Source organism: Pezoporus occidentalis, unplaced genomic scaffold (genome assembly GCF_034315485.1).
Source record: "Pezoporus occidentalis ecotype Australia unplaced genomic scaffold, CSIRO_AGI_Poc_V1 ctg44, whole genome shotgun sequence".
Taxonomy (NCBI): Eukaryota; Metazoa; Chordata; class Aves; order Psittaciformes; family Psittacidae; genus Pezoporus; species Pezoporus occidentalis.
This window is the reverse complement of record NW_026915769.1, coordinates 1269001-1283251: the sequence shown is the minus strand read 5'-3', so window position 1 is coordinate 1283251 and position 14251 is coordinate 1269001. Positions and strand designations below refer to the sequence as shown.

Below are 14251 nucleotides of genomic sequence, written 5' to 3'. Positions count from 1 at the left end.
ATAGCATCTTGCCAGACACCTTTGTTGTTAAACTCTGTTCACATTTCTCAAAAAAAATCCTGTTTTGCTCAAGCACATCATACTTGGCTTTAAAACAGGAACATTTAGAGAGTGTGAGCTCAGGCTGCAGCTGTACAATGTCATAAGAAAGAGGGGGGAGGTAATGGGAACCCCAAACAGGACTGGAGTAAGGGTTATCTTCCACAAGACCAAATATAAAGATGTCTTTGCTGGCTGTTGCCAGAAATATGTTGTAAAATCTGCATAAAACCAGACCTCCTGTAATACACCAAAACCAGAAAACTTTGTGTACAATACAACAGCAGTTTGCCTTTTTTGCCTGAAATACTGTAACTTCTGCATAATACCTGGGACTAACTCTTCATTTTAGGTATGAAAAGGCAAGAAAGTCACCGACTTCGATTTCAGTGGGGAAGAAGGTAAGAGCTGGAGAAAGGAAAACACTGAAAAGCCATGGCAGCTCTTTCACAGAGCAGCTGCCCCAGCACCTATGGTGGTGTAGACACCAGAGACCTACAGGCAATGGCCATAGAATGCCTTCCTGCATCTCTTCTCTGCACTGTCTTCAAAGGCAAAAAGTTGATGCCTGGCAAGATTTTCTTCCCAGACAGATGATGAAGGAAGAGAGGAGAAGAAACAGGGGCAGGACTGAAGAGAAATGGAGATGGAAGTGCCCAAACACCAGATACGGGAAAGTAGTGCAGAAAGAAAGAGGGTGGATGGAAGTCCAATGGGGATGAACGGGCTGCAGGGAGGTTTGAAAGATGCCAGGAGATATGGAAAAGCTTTTTTGTGGAAAAGCTGTGTGAGCAATACTTGGTCTGTCCTTCAGGAGGAGTTTCTCCCCACCTGGGGACCTGCAGCCTCCCCTGGGACTACATCTGACAACTACCCACCCTGCAAAGCTTTGACAAAAGAAAGAAAAAGAAAGAAAAAAAGAGGAAGAAAAGTAAATATTTGATTCAACAGCCACTGCAAGCACATTTGCAGCACTTGGTAGTTCTGGACCAAATTTGTATCATCAAAGTCAATACAGGATTATCACAGTTTACTAGCTGTGTAAAACAAGCTTTGTTATTTTCCAAAGAAGGCTCTTTTTCATCAGCAACTTAAAATCTATCTTCAATTAAGTGGTCAGATTTTGCATATGTTTTCAATTCAGGGATTAACTGCAAAACACTGTATGGCAAGAAAGTGCAGATTCAGCAATACCAATCTTAATCCTAAACACAAAAGAACAGTTGTCATGATGCCACAGAGGCTTCACAAAAGCTTGAGGTTAAGCATTTACTTAAAATGCCTTTTAAGATCAGACCAAGTGCACTTAAAAATGCTGCAAGATTGATCCGTAGCTAATCTGTTAAACACATGTGTAAGCTCTGTCTGCAACCATGTAAGTGTAAAAAGCCACACTGCTCTGGAGGGAATTATTCCTGTAATAAGTAGATGCATCACCAAACTTTCACAGCTTGCCCTCAGTCTTTAATCCCTTTTCCCTGGAAGTGAGTTAGCATTCCAAACCGCAATAAAGTTTCTAATAGCTGTAGTTTTAAACATCCTGATATTAATAATAAAATCTGCTTCCTCTCAGTTGCTGAATTCTCCTTTAAACATAAGACTCATTTTTAGCCTTCTGCAGCTGATACCCTCATTTCCCTTCATTTTCTCTTCTGCTTTCCAGACAAAATAAGCAGCACAAATCACATAGTTTTTGCTGTAGAAGCAATCTGATTTGCATAGAAGGAGCTGCCACCCCACAGCATGATTTTCTTTCATGGCAGATTGCGCTTACTGTTTCGACCACTACAGTCCAGTCAACAGTTGGGCAAGTGAGCCGTCTCTGACATCTTTCCTGACCATCTGGAGTTAATTTAGAGCTCATCAACATGCTTACGCTGTTCAGATCATTATAATACACATTACCTACGCTTAGTTAAGCACAGCTACTGCTGTTCTACTTGTTCACTCAGTTTTGGAGTCCCTTGCAGGGGAACTCCCTCCACCCTCAGCTACCTCAACATCACTTGGTGTGCCACAAGCAGATGAGACCCTCCAGGGTTTCCTAACAAAGTATTCACCACTGTTTCCGCTGTGATACAGGACCCTGACAGCTTTACCCTCTGTAAGTACTGATTTCATCCCAAATTCATACTGGTCAAATCTGTCTGAAGACAATCCATACCAGAGTTTAACCTATGTGTGTGGGAGCCTACTGCTGCCCTTCCAAACCAGCATCTCCTGCATTTCATGCCTCCCTACTCATCGTACTGAATACCTGCAGCCTGCTTCACATGCTCCAGCAGCAGGCAGGCAAACATGCTGCTAAGCTTTTCCTGAAGTTTACAGATTAGTTCCTCCTTAGAGAATGAGCAAGGAAAAGCAACAACACAACAAAGAACCAACATGAACCCACGCAGTATATTTTGAAGACTTCACTACAGTAAAAGTGAATTCTGAAAGAAAACCAGCGTAAGACAGACCTTCACTCTGAGCAATTTACCTGAAACATTTTCTAATTATAACTAACACAGCTGTTGAATAGGGAAGATGCAACTGTTTTAAAACATTCAGTTTCTTCAACAGCAGCTCAGCTGGTATCCAGTGCAAGAAAAAAGATGAAATGCTTATCCCCTACCAGTGTTGCTCAGCTGTGGCTTGTCACTCGGAGAAATGCAAGAGCCAAAACAAACACAGATAGCCTTACCTTATTTAGCCAGACACAGTGCCCGTGAATGTCCCAGCTATACTCCATGCTGGTCATGACTATCTTCATGCATTCAAGGATGCAAGTGACTGTGGCAGGCAGCCGAGGCTGAAAGCTGCAGCCCCAGCACTGCAGGCGCCTGCTGAGCTGAGTGGCACTGTCAGGGCTCCTCTGAACCAAGACAGAGAGGTTAAGTGAGGCAGGTTTCCTCGCCTAACCAAGGATGGAGGCGAACAGTGCAGCAGAGCGGGAGATGTGGGAAGCAGAGCAGTGAAGGAGGAGCAAGCAGCTCCTCTGGGGAATTAACACATCAAAGCCCAGGAAGATCAACCCTTTTTCCAACCTTAGCCTGCTGCCGGGATCCCAGCTCACAAAGGCCAGGCAGCAAGGCAGAGGAAGATGCAGGCAGTGGGGCACAGAGCTGTGCAAACCTGACGGGGAGCAAGGACAGCCCCACGCAGGTGGCAGATGGCCATCTCCACCCTTGCTCCTCTCTGAACAGCACAACCCCCTCCTATGCACCCTCCTGGTCCTGCAGAAATCATCCAATTCAAACACACATGAGGAAAGAGTGATTCTGATCCCTTTGCCTGATTACACAGTAAACAGGGAGGGAATTTTCTTTTCCTGATGGGCTTTTAACTGTAAAAGCCAAAAAGAACACACGTAATTTCCTTGTATGTGCCAAGAAAAAGAGGAACAAAAAGGCTGACTCAACTGCCCCGGGTCTCATCAGTAGCTTGTCTCAAGTTTATGTCATACATACAAATAACGTAAAACGCAACAGTAACAACCAATCTCTGTCCTCACTTTTAACTTCCAGTTTACCCAGTAACAGCAGCAACGTAACAGATCCTTAGCATTTCTGACCATAGAGCCTAGTTCTGTGAGTCCTGTGATCATCTCAAAACCCACAGCTTTTATTATTAGAAAGAAATATTGAGAAATGCAGTTGATAGATAAAAATCTCAAAAACATGAACACTGAATAAATCAGAACAAAAAGGCAGAGCAGAAGCTGTCGTGTGTTTTTTTTAAGCCAGGCTGATGTATTTTGGATTGGGAATGGAGATTTTCAGTGCCTCTACCATCAGGGCTGCCCTATGCTCCAGTGCAGGACAGCATGGATTGTTCTTACTGGCGATGAACTCATCCATGATGCATGAAGATGGCACACCAGGACATGCTATAAATGAGCCCATATTATCTTCCAGTGTTAAAAACACACCAGCCTGGATGATCACCTTTAGCAAGAAGCTGGGTCCTGTGTTTCAAGAACTTTGAGAGGTAGATTTCTCACGGACAAAAAGTCCGTGAGGCAGTTTATGATGACAGACTGAAATGGTATCACAAGGCTCCTTTCATATTGCAACTTGAGGAGGGACCTCAAACAGGTGTTTAGTGGTAAATGCCTATGTGCCACACATTACCATAGGACCTTTTGTTAGCTAAACTCAACATAAGCAAAGGCTGAGCCACATGAATGCATTGTACACCCACACTAAGACAATCAAACAAACTTTGGTTTGAAGACAAGATTTTTTCATTAATAAGAAATATGAGATGGTTTCTGGCTAGCCAAACCGCTTCCTCCACTTGGGAATCACCCTGTTGTCCAAATAGGCCAACATATCTCTGTAAGATTACAAGCTATGTTTATCCAGCCAGGAAAATTTCTCTCTGAAATCTAATATCCTTATATTAACTCTCAATACTGCCAGCCACCCTCTGGAAGAATCAACTTGTTGAAGAAGTGTCAAAATCTGAGGCCTGCCTGTGAGACGACAGATCTGCTGTTCACAGCAGCAACACTCTGGCTTGCACAAGCCACTGTTGGTACCACAGCTCAAATTATCTATCTACTGTGATCTCTGGATGAGCTGAAAATGTTCTTTAAGAAACCTTTGGAGGCCATTTGTTTTGCTTTGATGATCTTACAGTTATCAGAAATTCACTTCTGGAGTGAAAAAAAACACCCATATATATAGGTATTCAAATTCAGAAAGACACCTCCAAAGCTAAAGCCACACTTGTACTTGCTGTGGACTTTAAAGTATTATTCTGGCTTCTTCATTCCAGGAGCACATACTTTAAAGAGGAGAAGGCACTCAAAGGGACACAGATACTCAAGTTCTGATCAGGAGCTTGGGGAAGCTGGCTCTGAGGTGTGGGAAGAGACTGTCCACCCACCTCTAGATTACACTCTCCTTTTTAACAAGACACAGTTGGTTTCTTCTTTCTGAGAAGGTTGTTGCATAAGGTGTATTTAAAAACAACAAACCAAAACCAAAAACACCAACAAAACCACAAAAATCCCCACTGTCAAGAAAATAATAACCAGAAAGAAAACCATCTCTTGTTTGTTTCAACTGAAAAAAAACCTAAACAACATTCAGGACTGGGAGCAAGGTTTCTGAGAATTATTTTTCAAGAGCTTCCAGCTGGACACAACAAGGCTGCCTCGGTCTTGCAAAAGGCAGAGTAATTTAAAATGGTCTTGTTCCTGGTGATGATGTTACATGTTACTCACATGCTATGTATATTCAAGCAAGCAGCTCCATTTGCACAGAATACAGCACAACAGAATACATTTAACATTTCTGTTGACCAGGAAAAATCTGAAAAAATCTCCAAAATTTTGGAATAGTTATAGTCTGGCTATGGATTTCAGGTCTGGAATCCAGTGAAGGCACACAGTTCCAACACGTCTCAGCTTAGAAAAGGTCTCAGTCTCTTTCCAGACTTTGAACAAATGGGCTCATTTGTAATTTTAACCTGACATTCACCTGCCCTCCATTTGCATATGGAGACATGAGCAGGTTTTCAGCAACACAGAGGTCAGTATGAGCTGCAGAAGGACAACTATAAATGATGTGTTACAGTTAAACTGGCTCATTTGTGCAGCAGAAAGCTGCATGTGCAACTCCTCTGAACTCCCCCTGGGGACCATCCGATGGATTCTCTTGGCAGAGCTCTGTCAGATGTCCGGGCACTGTACGTGCGCTCTGGCGTCACGTGGCCATCTGGCATCCACTAGTTAAAAACAGCATGAGCAATTTTAACTTGTTGGCCCTTTTTGAGTGCTTGCATAGGTTTCTCGAACACACCGGGAGGAGCAGAAAGGAAGCAGTCGCTAAGATGTGGTACAGGGACATGAGGCGTCCAATTTTGGCATGGCAAAACTGAACACTGTGCCCCATCTTACAGAAGTGAGCAAGTCTGGGAGGTTGCTGTCAGACCCTTTTCCCAAATAGGCCATCAGCGGTTTCCCTGCCAGGGCCAGAAGAGGATTTTTCTCTTGTGACACACTATGTGGCAGAAGCAAACACTATTTTTGTTTTCCTCTGAGACACGAGAGACTTGCTTACAGCTTCAGATGGGATGTCACGTACCAGTTCCAGCAGCTTGGAATAGCCCAGCTGGATACTTCATGTGTGGAGGATTAAACCAATCTCAAACTAAGGTGTCTGCCCTTCCTCGGTACGGAGGGACAGAGTTGCAGAAAGGCAGGAGAGACTGGTGACACCTGCAAATTCCATGCTTGTAGCAGAGTACAAAGTGTAACGTTCAGTCTTTCCCACTAGGGGCTTTGAGGATTCCAGAGAGTACAGGAGAATTCATTTGAGGCGCACTGGGGAGAAACATAGATGGAATAGCTATTTTATGCAATCTTTCATACACACAAGCCCTGCACATCCTTTCCAGTGCTCAGGAGGCACTAAGATGAATGGCACAACAGAGCCCTTCTTCTCCCAGATTTAGCCCATGGCTGCACTGAAAACCATTACTGTCTTGATGACAACAGTGATCACATGGGTCTGAAGGACCTAATTCCAGATACTAACGGCCAGACATCCCTAAATCACACACTTGCCATCACAACTGGCAATGACTGGCCTTCACCTCATTAATCTCAACAGGCACTGCAAGCCTCCAGCCACACTGCTGGGTTCCTTTACTCCAGAATAACATGTGACTGATCAGCATCACTAAGCATGGACTACTGATGTCTATGCACATCACAGGGAGCATTTAATTTTCCAAGGCTGTTTATCTGGCATATGAACTTTTTTTATTTATAAAGGCCATACTTGCATGAAACCTGTTATGTCCCTTGTTTTCTGCTCCATGCAGAGCAGAGACTAGTTACAGCGATGTTCACTGCTGTACATTACACAGGAAGGAAACACTGATGTTAGCAGGAACTCTGCATGTTTTAAAGATCTGACTTGAATGTCACTCCCATCTCCTCCTCCTGATGCCAGAGTTGGCTGCCATGCTTTGACAGCGGGGGCGAGATCCAAATCCCACTGAAAGCAGTGGGAAAGCTCCCACGTGCTTCATTAAGTTTCAGGCATTTTCAAGTGAGTTCAAAGCAAAAGAGGAAAAAGCAAAAAGCTCTCCCCTCAAACCTTTTTGCAAGAGCTAAAGAAGTGATCTCAGCTATGCTAGCCTGGGTGCCCATTTCTTCCTGCATGCTCAGTCAGCCCATGTGCTGCTAGATGGCACAACAGGTCACCCTCAGCACCAGCCACAGCTCCCCAGCTGCAGGTTTGGCACACACAGTCCTGCATCACATACCCTGGGCTGCAACCAAGCAACGAACTAAATCTGTATATCAAGATAAAAGCACATTCATCAAGATCAGCCGCGGCTCCAGGGTGACTGAACCCTTTCTGAGGGCGTGCGATGCTCATCCTAGGAAGGGACCAGGCAATGATGGCCACCTATCCCAACAGCAGCAATGCACAGGGTGCAACACAGAGCCAGCCTTCATCAGATCTGGCATCCCCATTTTGGCAGCATGGTGTTACCTTATCCAACACCAAGTGTGTGAGACAGCAAGACCCAGACGCTGCTGTTGAGACAGATTTTGCAAAATACACAGAAGTGCACAGCCACCACTGTTGTCCTAACACCTGCAGGCTGACTTAAAATCTAAAGCATGGCCCTTAGAAGTCTTGATTTCCACTGCTGGAGCTTCCCCAAAACCTCCAGACCACCAGAACACAAACCCTACCACAGACCATGAGTACAAGGACTTGTCTTTGGCCCTGCTAGGAAGTCATCAGTCACAGGGCACATGGAAGCAAAACCAGTGAGTCCTTTGAAAATGATGCCACATAACTGACCTTCTGACAAGCACAACGTTTTATTTCCTGTGGTAGTCTTCAGGTAGCCTTCACTCAAATAATGTTTGATTTTCAGGAAAACCAAGTCTTGGGGAAAGATCAGCTTTGGCAGGTATATTCTGCTGTATTTTCAAAGCAAGGTGACCAAAGCTGGCAAATTCACAAACACAAAAAGTAAAAATTTGGTTTGGTATCCAGATTAAAGGGATACTGAGTTTATACCACTAACTTCTGTTATAAATCCAGTAAGGAAGTTCAGTAACAACACTGGTCCCTGTAGAAAATATGCTGCCAAAAATGCTTTTTAGTGAGAAGCTCATACTTCGATTCATATGTCTTTCTCTGAGATGAGTAACTGGAAATTTTTTTGCTCCCTAGATTGAGTCATAGTGGTACATCAAAGAAAGCACAGGTCAATCCACTGCAGAAGGTATCTCAAGAACAGCTTTTCCAAGGCCCCACAACAGCATTTCCAAAACAAAATTTGTTCTCTTTGGTTCTTTGAAACCTACTCTAAAACTTTAAACACCTGCATAAAAAACAACTCAGGCTCTGCTGTCTGAGACAATCTAGCTAAGACACAGGTGAAATAAGGCAACACCTTACCATTTGACTTTGGAGCCATTCAATCAGAGCCATTGCCGTCGAGTCCGGGACCTGGCAGCGTAGCCCCTCCCTCTCATCCGCTTCCATCATCTCCAGCAAGCCCCTCAAGTCCTCTACCAGGTGCAGCGCCCGCAGGCTCCCCATGAAGGGAGAGGTGGGGGACTGGCAGTCAAAGATGCCATTGGAGTACTCCAGTGCCTTTGAACCTGGAGGGTGCAAAATCACATGGGGTCAGGCACAAGGCAAGCAGGTCAGACACAGAGCAAGGCTGAGAAATGCTATGCAGCATTTGATCCCAGCAAGCAAACTCAGCACTGGTGCTCAATTCTGCTTGCACCGTGTAGCAATTCAGAAAACGGCAAGCCCTTGCTGGCGTTCCCTGCTGGGCAGCTCCAGCAGGAAGGAGGTGAACTGATCTGACAGAGGACATGTATGCCGTAACTGTGCCCTTGGGTTCAAGGCACAAGCTGGGTTCCTGCTCCCCAGGATATATCAGAGGCATAAAGTACTGGGGGATAACAGGCTCTGCTAATGCTTTGAGTCACCCTGTAGGGGTTGCCTGACCCAAGTCAGACAGTGATAGTGTCCAGCGGAAACTATGCTCTGCATTTTTTATGTAGGAATACGTCATACTGTTCCAAAGCCCTGCAAAGTTTCTAAAAGAATAAAGAAAATTATGAAGATAAACAAAAAGACCAAATCACTTCTACACGAGAGTAGATTTTAAACCCAACAGTTTGACATGGCAGCACTCCCATTTGCATGTTAATAAAGAGAAAAATCTCTTATTTGCATAAACTCACAGTATATATATTTGACCTACATTAAAAGTTGCTATATATTAAGTAAGGAAGGAAACTATGAATTTAGGATTAAGGTTGATTTAAATTAACTCAGATAATTCCAACTATAATTTCAGCACACTGATTTGTGACCTTAATGCTGTAATGCCTGGGCACAATGAGGTATTTAACAGAGCATCCTTTGTACTGTCAACTTTTTGAAACTACAGTGATATGCCATATATTCACTTCCATGAACTTTCATTCACCTCATCTTGCAAGTCACAAAATTCAAGTATTCTGCAAATTCCCTTTGAAAGAAATGAAGATGAAAAAAATCCCCAGAACAGCATAGGAGTTTATATCCCTCCCTTTGTTATACTACTTTATAGGTGTGTACAGACATATGGATAAATGAAGTCTATGGTGACTTGAACAACCCAACATCACATTTTATTTTTATATTAAACCTCATCCTGCCATAACCAACTCTTGGACACACGGATACATGATCGGATCCAAATACCAGTATCTACTTATGGAAATTACTAAAGTCACAGCTTACATGTATTTTTAGAGATCATTACGATCCAACTGAATCCACTGTGTTCCTGCTATGTGTCCTTAATATCTTTCGGAAAACTGCAGAGAAAAGTCATTATCAAACAAAGCACGCACTGTATGGTTATTTTTTCCCCAAAGGGAAATTACTTCAAGTGGAACTATTAAAGACTTTATAACTGTGTTGCTAGTGTTGCTATCCCTGCAGACTATTTTTTTTTTCAGTTTAGGTAGCTGTTTGTATAACTCTGCTGGAATAAAACTATTAACTTCTGGCTGCTTTGCTCCTCTGTGTTTTGTACTTATTTTCTAAAGCACTAGACTCACCTTAAAAGCAGAGGTTGTATACTTTGCAATGCCTCTCCTTGGTCCACTTAAAATTTATAGGTACTTATAAAAAACTTGGATGTTCAAGGCAACACCAAACCAAATGTTTGGGCCCAAAGCGTTCCAATTTTGAAAGAAAGGAAAATTCATGTTTTAACTCTCTTTAACTGAGAGAAGTTCAGAGTAGTTCAATCAACTTACTCCTTCTGCCTTGCAGCAGCTCTTTAAACACATGCATCCTGGTTTGAGGCGTGCCTTGTCCTTGGCTTTCATGGCGCTGTGTGCATTCAATCACTTTAAGCAGCGTTTCGATAGATGGCAGATGAAAAATTACAGTCCATTTAGCTGTGTCTGTGTGTGAGTCTGTGCAATCCCTCCACTGTATTTACCTGTAATCTCTAAACTATAATGGAAGACACCAAACACTATTACCAGCACATTCCTTTCTCACCCTGAAACTCTGCCCTCCAAGTATAAGAAAGGAGGACTGGAACAGCTAAATGAACAAGTGGCCCCAAGTATTTACCTGCTATAATGCCATCCATCTGCTCCAGAGCCGCAGCGAGCATGTCACTTGCATCACTCATCATCTTTTCTCTTCTCAGGAACGATCACCAGTTACACCATAAGGAGCAATCAAACACCAACAGCACCAGTGGGATCCAGAGCCTCAAGTCTGCAATTTAATCTGCAAAAGAGAATTTAATTTCACTACATGTTCTCTGAATTCAGACACCACTGTCACCCGACCAACAGGAAGACTGGGGCTGTTTGCTGACCACAAGACCTGGAGGTGTTCCATCACCAGGCATGAACTGGCATCAAAGAACCAAACCACCAACCCAATAATCCACTTCCTACTGTTGGTCAACTTGTGGCCTGCTTTGCCTACAGGTCCATACCACTGAAGGGACATACCACAGAGCACCTCAGAATACCACATGGCACTTCAGGGAAGCTTGCATAGAAGACCCAGTCCTTTGATCACTAAAAGGAAGCTGCAACTCAGCAGTAAACCATGTGTCTATCTGATATACTTTTTCTTCCCAAGAATTCGCTGGTATAGAAAAAGAGAAGTCTGACCATTTGCCCAAGATTTCTGGATGTCTGACAACCCAGAAGTCCCAGGCATGCAACTATTTGCCTACAGGCAGGATATCTCAAATGCCCATGACTCGCTGAGCATTCAGAGACTACCTCTCCAAAGATGCTGCTCTGAGTTTAGCAGAGATTCACGCCTTAATGATGCAATCTGATTTTACCCTCAAACTCTGAAAGCCAGAAGTGGTCCCCAGGGGAGTATTTCCAGTAGAGACTGGAAAAGCAAACCTGCCTGACCTGCTGCCTAGGCAGGTGAACTTGTAGGCCTGAAATCCCCGTGGGCTACAAGTTAAGCACATACTTAGGTACTTGGTTGGAGTGGAGCTGCAGAGGTGGACCTCCACCCCAGTACAATGGACACACAAGCCGCAGAAATAGCCCAGATTGCCATGGCTTTAATCTAGGGCACACGAGACTACTTCTGCTATAAATACAGTTAGGGAACAAAGCTAAACAAACACCAGGAAGGAAAACTCGCTTTAACCTTTTGCATACCCTGCCATTTGGTTTTTGTATTAGGCCGCACTGCTGCTGACATTTGCCCCAACATAAGCAATTAAGAAAGTTGTTCACAGTACCTCTGGCATAAGTCCTGGAAAAGAGTCTGCTAAAAACCAAACCAAAACACAAATTCATTCAGTTTTTCCCTCCTACGAGTCACCTCATTGGTTTGACCCAGCTGAAGTAGCCAGCTAGCTCTGCTGAAATGCTATCCTTAAAATGCCAACATTTCATCCTCCATAGCAAAACTTTTATTACATGAAGTAGGTTCAAACCCTAAGGTAACTTTTGAACACAGACAACCACACTTTTGGCTAATGCCTTGCTATATTATTTAGGTACTAGAGTAAGAAAAGCCAAGAGAACTTTAAAAAGTCAAAACACCTGTAAGTCAAGGTGTTGAAAACTTACAAAATTCATTAGCATAGTAACTGAAGACTTCCAACCTTCAAGGAGGAAGCCCCCAACTTTAAGCACAATGTAAATACTAAAATTCAAACAGTACAATACCTGCCATAATATGCAGATCCTACAAGACATTAGTCCAGTGCCTCTATGCCTAATAAATATGAGCAGAAAAAACAGCTTTTGCAAACTTGCTCACTTCGGCAATATTGAAGAGAGTCTTGTTTTTTGTCCTTTAGGGGATCTTGGTTCCGATAATCAGGTCCTGCTCAAACATGGGTGCCTATGAATGCAGGCAGGGTGTGAACAACCACGGCAGATTTCCCTCTGAAGGCAAAGAGCACACAGGGAATGTCCAGGGCTGCTGCTGGCCCAAGCAGCTGTCCTCACAGCTCTAAGTGGCAAAGGACCAATGATGCAAAGCAGCCAGAAACCCACAACAGCCAAATACTGTCTGGGAATCAGAAGTGCCTATGATATTTCCTGATGTGCATAAACACCTCATGGGGGAGTAAAGTACACAGAGCCAGACTCTTCTTACTGGCGCCCAGTGGCATGACAAGAGGCAATAGGTACACATTAAAACACAGTAAATTCCACTTAAGCATTAAAGAGGAAAAAAAAAAACAAAACCAACAAACAAACTCAACAAAAAATCCCACCTTAAATTAAAAAAAAAAAAAAAGAAAATTATAAAAAAGCTTTATTACTTCAAGGACAGCAGCACTGAAAAGAGTTGCCCTTTTGGGGGTCTCCATCCTTAGAGTAACTCGCAGCCCAACTGGACCCTGCATGGTGCAGTCTGCTCTGGGCATCCATCCCTGCTTTGAGCAAGGGGTGAGCAGGAGACTGCCAGTAGCGCCCTCCCATCTCAGCCATCAGTGAGCTCAGTGCAGCTCACAATCAAGCATTAAATACAGCACCAAGCAGGCTGCCTAGGAAAAGCTCACTGTAGGCTAAAAATGCCCTAAGGAACAGAGTGCTTCCTAATCACGTTTGTTCACAGTGCACCCCTTGTTTCTCACCTTCTGGCTAGGAAAGACATTAACTCGGGGCAAGGAACTGAAAATTTACACTCGCATAATAAAGCCATGGCTCACAGGCACACAAAAAATACCATTCTTGTGCTTCAGCCAGGCACAACCAGCCCTCATGTTTCCAAAAAAAAAAAAAAAAACCCACTCCTTGCTTTTCTTAAACAAGGGTTTTGACCACTGTTGTCAAAAATCCCTAAGGCAGCTCTACTGGGGAGAGCAGTAGTGTCAGGCAGTGGTACCAACAGCATCCAAGAGACCACCAGCATCTACCCCTCTGTTACCCAGTCCTACCTCCAAGGAAAGACAGTCAGTCTGCACAGTGCTTTGTCCACTGCTACTGCAAAAGGAGCCATGCTGCTGAGAGCAACAGTGAAATATTTTAAGATAAAACTTAGTGAAGCAAGACCATGCAAACACATTGATCTCCAAAAACCCTTCCATCACTTACAGAACATCTGCTAGTAGCCTGACCAAGCCTACAGCTGAGAAACTTGGCAAGATGAAATAAAAGAACAAAAAGCCCCCAGCCGAACAGCTGGAGATTGACACAACGAAATCCCATTTTCATGGTTATTTGGTCCTAAAAGTGGTCACTGAAAACTAGCCTGGAACAGCACATCCTGCTCTGGCCACCTTCCCAGCAGAGTGCAGCACATCTAGCAGTCAGGAAGTAAAGCTGCTGTAATAGAAAAATAATATTGGAGGCATCCTTCCCCACTAAGGGCATAGAACTGCTTTTATGCTTTGCACACCATCACTGGCACATGAGGAACAGACGGGCAGGGGGTAAATCAAAGACCTTATACACTAACAGACCAAAGAACCAAACTGCGTGGAAAATGAAAAGACAACAAATGGCAGGAGGAAGAGGGTGGAAAGGGGGGTGTGTGTGTGTGTGTGAAGACAGAGTTAAAGAAACAAAATTATTAGACAGAAGTAATGTATCATCAGCCCTTTGTGGATTACAGGAGAAAGGACAACATTGAAATACCAGTGGATTAATCCCCGTGCCTACTGAAGAGGCACAAAGACCACCTGACTTTGCAAACTTTTGAGGAGCCTTGGCTTACCAATT

The 14251-nt window shown here is 43.8% G+C and overlaps 1 protein-coding gene across 20 annotated transcripts in view; it reads right to left on the bottom strand.

Annotated features, from left to right (window-relative positions):
• Window positions 1-14251, bottom strand: part of PPFIBP1 (PPFIA binding protein 1) — a 112958-nt gene that overhangs the window by 39744 nt on the left and 58963 nt on the right. For 18 of the 20 annotated variants that reach the window (XM_062634823.1, XM_062634827.1, XM_062634836.1 and 15 more), the window contains 2 exons: window positions 10659-10820; window positions 8463-8668 (listed from right to left, as the gene is read on the bottom strand). In XM_062634823.1, coding sequence (XP_062490807.1) covers window positions 8463-8668; window positions 10659-10722 — 270 coding nt within the window. In that variant the 5' untranslated portion in view covers window positions 10723-10820. Of the gene's footprint in view, window positions 1-2725; window positions 2958-8462; window positions 8669-10658; window positions 10821-14251 lie in introns of those variants that run through there. The other 2 variants (XM_062634833.1, XM_062634835.1) reach the window with 2 other exon arrangements.